The sequence below is a fragment of the Galeopterus variegatus genome, unplaced genomic scaffold (genome assembly GCF_000696425.1).
Source record: "Galeopterus variegatus unplaced genomic scaffold, G_variegatus-3.0.2 Scaffold442, whole genome shotgun sequence".
Taxonomy (NCBI): domain Eukaryota; kingdom Metazoa; phylum Chordata; class Mammalia; order Dermoptera; family Cynocephalidae; genus Galeopterus; species Galeopterus variegatus.
The window spans coordinates 541,542-549,033 of record NW_007726553.1 but is presented as its reverse complement, the minus strand read 5'-3'; the positions used below and the strand labels follow the sequence as shown (position 1 = coordinate 549,033).

The window sequence follows — 7,492 nt, the reverse complement described above, 5'->3', positions numbered from 1 at the left end:
TGACCACCATCTTTAATCCATTCACTACTGCAGGGTCCTACAATCCAATCACCTCTTCAAGCCTCCACCTTTCAATGACCATAGTAGGATTTCCCACTCTCTTAACAGTCACAGTGGGGGCCAAGTTTCTAATGCATAAAACTTGGGGGACACAATTCAAGCTTCAGTGAGTCTTGGGGAGACATAATTCAATCCACAAGAGGACTAATAAGTACCCCCATACCTGTGAGGACCAAATCTAGAGGCAAGTGTGGGGGGCAATCAGTGGGGTTAAAACCTCAGTCCTACTAAAGCCTCCAAGGGGAACACTGCGTTGTGGGTCCATACAGAGGGCAAATCCCCCACAGTGCTAACCAGCTTATATGTTGCCCAGAGGGAACTACGTAAAAGGAGGAGACAGGTGAGCTCGGCTCCTAATAAGGGAAGGCACCTAACACGTATCAGGCAGAAATGGGGCTACTGTCTCAGGTATCCTCAGGCTACCTCAACACACAGAATAACCCAGCTCCCTCCCTGACCCCAGAGACAGCAGAGACTTCCAGGTGGGTGAGTTAACACTACAGCAAATCTGCATGGTCTGACTTCCCTGCTTCCTTTTAAACTTCTGAAAGCTTTCTATCTCAGCTGGAACACACCTCCGTTCTTTACACTGGCCAATCGCAACCACCTCGGAATGATGAATGACAGGTGAACTCCCAGACATGCCAGCTCAAGAAGGGACAAAGCCAAGAAATTAGAACAAGTGTTGGCTCATGAAACAGAGATAGATAGCTCAAACAGCAGAAGTAAACTCTGATGTGTGTTCTCCCTACACTCCAGGAGAACACAGAACACAGACAACAAAAGCAGGCCGTCACCAGCAGTCAGGAAAGAGTTCTTAGAGATGAGAAAACTCACTGTTGAAGTTTAAAACGCCACGGAGGCGGGAATGACAGACTTGATGCAGCAGAAAAGCAACCGAGGAAGAGAGCCACTGTTTGTTTCTTGAACTAAAACACACATTCCTCAATTGTATCTCAAGATTGTTAGGGATGAGTGATTCTCACAATTCTACTATAATTATGTCAGTTTTCGTGTACTAAGCTGGTCACCAGAATATTTTAAACCAGTCATTACACTCTGGCGACTGGTGAGCCTGCACAGGAGCTTTATTTGGCTAAAACCATTTTTTTTTAACAGCTTGAGATATAACTCACCTACCCTACGATTCCCCATTTAAAGTATATAATTTAATGATTTTTAGTGTATTCACAGACTTGTGCAACCATTACTACACTCAATTTTAGAACAGTTTCATCGTCCCTGCAAGAAACCCTGAACCCATTCTCCCCTCCCCAATCCCTGCAACCCTACAGATGTACCTAGGCTGGGCATTACATATAAATGCAGTCATACCATATGTGGCCTTTTGTGACTAGTTTCTCTCACTTAGTATCATGTTTTCAAGATTCACCTATGTTGTAGTATGTATCAGTATTTCACTCTTTATATAGTTAAATAATATTCCCTTGTATAGAGTTGATGGACATTTGGGTTGTTTCTACTTTTTGGCTATTATGTGTAATGCTGATATGAACATTTGTGTACAAGTTTTTGTGTGGATGTATATCTTCATTTCTCTTGGGGATATACCTAGGAATAGAATTGCTAGGTCACGTGGTAACTCTATCTTTAACATTTTGAGGAACTGTCAGACTACAGGACAGTAATTTTCTTAAAAATCTGATTTTGAATGCTTTTAAGCAATAGGAACTCTCTCAGATTACCACAGACCCTATATCCAAACACTTAAAGATTTCTTAGGATTTGCTTTTGGCCCACTTAAATCTATAAGCCTGCCAGTCAATCCCATGCAACAAAAATGTCTTCAGGACAAATTTTTCTAGAGAAAGCAGTACTCAAAATTACAAATTTCTATTATAACAAAGCAAGCCATAAGGTCCCCAGGATTTCAGTGTAATTAACCGAACTAAATGTGCTGCACACAAAATCTATTTCCTTAGCAGTCTCAATGAAACAGATCAATCTAGGTTTGCAGAATAAAAACTTGCATACTTAGGCAAATTTTTTTTTATAAGATTTAAATTGACATTCAAAAAGAACATCCTTACCTCTTGTTCCTCAAAAATGGGCTGATATTTCTCAAGTGATAATTTCTTAAGGATTCCAGTCAGTTCATCTTCAACAGGGAAAGATGTAGAAAACACATTTTAGAATTTGGCAAAATGTATCAAAAGAGCGGCTTTACAACTTCATAAAGTAGTGTTAATCTGATTTCAAATGAAATTCTACAAGAAACCCCAACACGGAAAGCAGATGTAAGCTGCACTCCTGCAATGAGGCTGGAGGTGTGTTCGGAGCTATCTGCAGCCACTCCCTTTCCCTTGGAGCAGGCCCTTGGTGTCTCCTGAAGCCCCAAATCAGGCTGCACAGAAGGAAGCATCACATCCAGGGCTGACTCTCTCAAGACTGCAACCATCAAGTTCTTCGAGTTCCAGCTGTTGGGACTGAAACCCTGCCTCCTTCTGTGCAAGACTGCATGGTAAATACAAAGTCTGCCGTAAATGCAAAATCTGCCATAAATGCCAATGCCAGCAAGTCCGCAGCTAGTTTGAGAAGGAACTGAAGAGAGCAGGTGGTGGGCTTCAGACCAGAGTCGAGGTCTGGCTCAAGTGTGCAGAGGCTGTGGCCTTCACAAAGGAAGGATGCCTCTGGGTGAACAGCCGAGGCAGAGCGGCACAGACCAGGGCAAGATTTTGGGTATCAGAGCTTGGAAGCTAAAGAAAGGAGACAAGACCAGCATCTGGGGGGCCTGAAGAAGTATTCATTTACACATTCAATAGGGCACTGGGGATTCAACAGGTACCAAAACAGACAATGAGTGGCGGACAGGCCAAAAGCAGCAAGAAGAAAGCAAGGTAAGGGTAGATGACAGGGTGTCCCCTGCTTTACAAATGCTGTTTTACAGAGGGCAGGCATGGAAGGCCTCTCTCTAAGGTGACTTTTGAGCAGTAAATGAAGGTGGAAACTATACCAATATCTAGGGGAAGAGCACCAGGCAGCACCCAGGCAGAGGGAACAGCAGGTGCAAAGGTCCCAAGACAGTGGATGCAGTTCAAAGAAGAGATTAGGAAGCCTGGGTTCCTTTTTATTCACTTATTCACTCACTCGCTCACCCACCCACCCACCCATCCATCCAACAAATGATTGCCAGTGTACCTACTGCATGCTGAGAATGCAACAATGGAGAGATCTCTGTCATGAAGCAGCTTGGTGTGGCTGGGGAGATATAATGATGTGGGTGGCAGCTAATGCACAGTGCTCAAGCTAATGCATCAAGCACTCTGTACATGGATGACCCATTTGCTACTTACAATAACCCCATGAGGTAGACCCTATTACTGTCCCCACTGACAGATGAGGAAGTGAGTCACAGAAAGGGGGGTACTATATCTTGGGTGAGGTCATGCTGCTAGTCCATGGCAGCACAAGGGATCAGGCCCAGTGGTCTAGCTACCAGGCCTGTGCTAAGCACCTAGCTCTGTCACTTCTCTCACTGATGATGAGTGCTATGGTGAAGGGCACAAATAAGGGCACGTGGGGACCAAGGAAAGCTGACCCAGTACAAGGGCCTAGGGAGAGCTTCACAGAAGAGAGGCTACTGAGCTAGGGTACATGAGATTAATCAAATCCCAATCCATACATAATCCACCATATTTTCATGACACCAAACCTTTGTTCCTGCTGTTCCCTCCACATGCAGTATCTGTGACCAGTGGTGTGCTGGTGATGTTTAACAACTGGCTCTCTTGGGGGAAATGTATGTATATGTGTACAGGTGCATAAGTTGACTGCAGATTTTATTGATAGAGAATGCATAGTATACAATTTACAAATAATGGTCAAATATACAATACTCTTTATTGTAAATTCCACATAGCCAATTGATCCTCACCAAATGCTTTCATTGATTTTTGCCCTGCTCTTGTATCCATAGCCAAGTAGTATAGTTACAATGCAAGTGTTGGTTGATAAGTTTTGTTTACCCAAACAAGTAAGATCAAACGAAATAACAAAGATATATGTTGGACCTTCGTGTGAGCAACCTGGCTGAATCAGATTTGGTTTTCAAATACAAGAAGAATATTTTTTCAGTTTTTTGTGTTATTCACAATATAACAGCTGCAGCCATGACACGCTTTTAAGTTTAAACTTCATTATTAACATTCTTCTCCATTACTGTCTAGATTACTGTAGACAATCTAAAAAGCAATAAATCAAGCCCTGATTGGTGGTGTTTGCTGATTTCCATGGCATAAACACCCCATCGTGGCCAATTTCAACTGACCAACAGTAATGGCCTTGAAAGTGGACTTGGGAAGAGAGACAGAGTGGTAGCACATCATTATACAGTATTCTCACCATACAGAACAGACACAAGAGAGGTAAACAACCTCAAGAGCACAGATAATAGCCAAGTGTACTAAAAAATCAGTACACAGCATATTTTGTTTTAAGTACAATATACCTCTATATTTATATGGTTTATTTAATTATAAGTTCATGTAATTTAATTTTTAATAATGGCTGTGTTTACAACCGGTTCATGCATTTCCGGTAAATTTCACAGTCCGCTCTGGCAGGCCACTGCCCTATCTCTCCTGAGCCTTCGTGTGCAGCCCAAACGCCCGCTCTTTGGTGGAGCCTTCTGTGGCACAGTGCACTTTGCTGGTAACACAGGTTTGATGCCACCTTGTGTTACAGCAGCCTAATGTTTTTATGTTAAATGTGTCTGCCTCCCAGCCTCACTGTGAGTTATCCTAACACCCAGCACAGGTTACGGCACCTAGTGACTGCCCCAAGAGCTTTCCTGGAACGGATGTAAGGCTGAGATGGTGATGTCACCACAGGCTTCTCTGCCTCCAGCAGGAGGAGGCCAGAGAGGGGGATGCAGGTGGGAAGACGGGGCAGGGCAAAGGCCTGCATGCAGTCCTCGACTGGGGTCACACATGTGCCAGAAGAGTATCAGAGAGAAGAGCCGTTTGGGAATGGATTACAGCCCGTGTTGGCTTATGCCCACAGGACAAAGGTCTTGCTGCTCAGGACCCAGGAACTCCAGAAGGGAAAACCAGGCTTTCTAAACCAGAGAAATTAATCTAAAAAGAAACCACTGTTAGTCCTCTTCCTTTTTCATCCCAGTTAGGGCTTTCCAAACATTTTTAATAATGAATGAGAGGGACAGAGAGTGAGCATGGACAGTGCCTACATATATCAGTCCCAACCATCTTGGGAAAAACTGGGGTACAAATACTTAACTAAACCTCTAGGGGTTTAGATTCCTGAAAACCTCTGAGGTAGGAGAATTTATGAGTGGGGAACTTAAGATTCCACGTAAACATGGCTGGGGAGGATGAGGTTGCTAGTGAATCTCTGAAGCCTTTATAAATGATTGCATTGGATATCACAAAAAATTAAAAGCAGCCCCCAAATAAAGAGGATGCCAACAGCAGCATGCGTTTATCAACCTAATGCAGACCAGAGGCCACGCAGTGGATTCCAATTTATCACCAGCTTGGCAGAACCTGCTCAGCACCTTCCTCACGGCGGCTGTGGTGAGCTGTCTGCAAACGTGAGGACCACACACAGTAGGATTTTCCTCCTCTCTGACTCATACTTCTCAATGTGCACCTGCCTGGGCCCCCTCTCCCTCTCCAGGAGCCACCAGAGGGCAGTTTTAAAGGATGAGTTTCTTTTCTTCATCTTCCTTTCTCTCTCCCGGGGCCACACTGCAAAGCCTCCAGCCCTGGCCTGCATCCACTCCATCTTCCTTCCCTCATCATCCCCACGGGAGGGGCCTGTAATTCAACAGGCAGGGGCCACAGTCCTTCTGGTTGCAGTGGACACCTACTGCTTTTGTTTGCCCAGTATCCACCCCCTCCTCCTTCTGGAAACAGCGCTTCAATTTTCCTTTCAGGAGACACTTCTCTCCCACTTCTAATCTGACAATGTTGGTAGGGCAGATCCCAATGCCAGCTCTAAGGGCGGCCACCTGACCTGGGCCTGGCCAATCCACACGTTCCACCTCATGGACACAGAGATAGTCAAGGATGGTTAAGGACAGGCCAAGTTGTTATAAATAGAGCCAAACCAGGCCGATGACTTTTAACCCTGGGATTTTGCTGACCTCCTGAGAAAGTAGAACTCTTTCTGCTGGGTTTGCAAAATTAGCTGAAAGATGAAGTAAGCCCAAAGCTGCTTGCCATCATTTGGAGAGAGCCTGTCTGAGATATGGAAACACTCCCAAAGCACCTGGATCCAGACATGCCTGAAACTCGCACCCTAGACACTTCCATCATACAAATATGAACCAATGAATTTCTTTTTTTTATTTTTTTTTCCTTTTTGTCTTTTTTCATGTCCGGCAACGGATCGCAACCCTCAGTGTCGCACCCGTACTGGACCAGGACCGGCAACGGGATCGCAACCCTTCAGTGCTGCGCCCACACCTCGCTCAGCCAGTGAGCGGGAACCGGTCTGTATGTGAGATCTGAACCCTCGGCGGGAGCGCCGCCACACTCCCAAGCGGCGCACTGTAGCAGTGCGCCACCGGGCCGGCCCTGAACCAATGAATTTCTGGTGGTTTTTCTTCCTTAACCCACTTGAGTGGAGATTCCCTCACTTGCAACTGAAAGAATCCAGATTTGTACCAGATTCAGGAAAAGTAAATGACTTGGTGTTGGAGAAGCATTTCTGTGGATATACGAGGGTATTTCAAAAAGTTCAGGGAAAAACAGAATTAAAAGATAATATGAATCTTTCCATGAACTTTTTGAAGTACCCTCTTATGTTTGTGCATATAAACAAAACTCACCTACATTCAAAAGCTATTTGAGGGAACCCAACATACCTTTAGCACAATGAAGACATAAATACAGGGTAGAATCAGGGAAGGGGAGGGGCACTTTTATTCCTTTAAAATTTTAAAAATCCTGACCTAGGATGGCTACAGCAATTACAGGCACCTTGCGGCTCTGCTGCCAGGTCACCACAGTGACCGGGACTGGTGGGGTTTCAGGACCCCAGGAGACTCACCCTCGTCCGTGATGGTGCCGCTGCTGGAGCCTCCGCTGCTCTTGGACTGCCGATGGGAGGAGGAAGAGGACACTGAGGACTCGGCCGTGTGCCCCTTTGGTGAAGGGGAGGGTGTGAGGGTTGGAGAGGTGCTTTTAGAGGTAGTGGAAGTTCCAGAGGGAGGCCTTTTGCTGGTCTCCAATTTCTGCTAAAGAGAGTAAGACAAATATGTAAGCCATCACCTGGAGGGTAGAAATGATGGGAACAGACACGCACAACAGAGAACACGGGTGATATCTGACTCGACAAGATGTCTAACCAGAACTATGAAACCTACTTTAGAAACATGCAAAGCAGGGCCGGCCCGGTGGCGCACTGGATAGGTGCGCCGCTTGGGAAGCGCGGCGGCGCTCCCGCCCGA

The 7,492-nt window shown here is 45.4% G+C and overlaps 1 protein-coding gene across 1 annotated transcript in view; it reads right to left on the bottom strand.

Moving 5' to 3' along the window:
* ANKS6 (ankyrin repeat and sterile alpha motif domain containing 6) overlaps window positions 1–7,492 on the bottom strand; it is a 67,697-nt gene that overhangs the window by 16,472 nt on the left and 43,733 nt on the right. The window contains exons 15-16 of the mRNA XM_008568789.1: window positions 7,093–7,279; window positions 2,112–2,179 (exon numbers count right to left, since the gene is read on the bottom strand). Coding sequence (XP_008567011.1) covers window positions 2,112–2,179; window positions 7,093–7,279 — 255 coding nt within the window. The remainder of the gene's footprint in view (window positions 1–2,111; window positions 2,180–7,092; window positions 7,280–7,492) is intronic.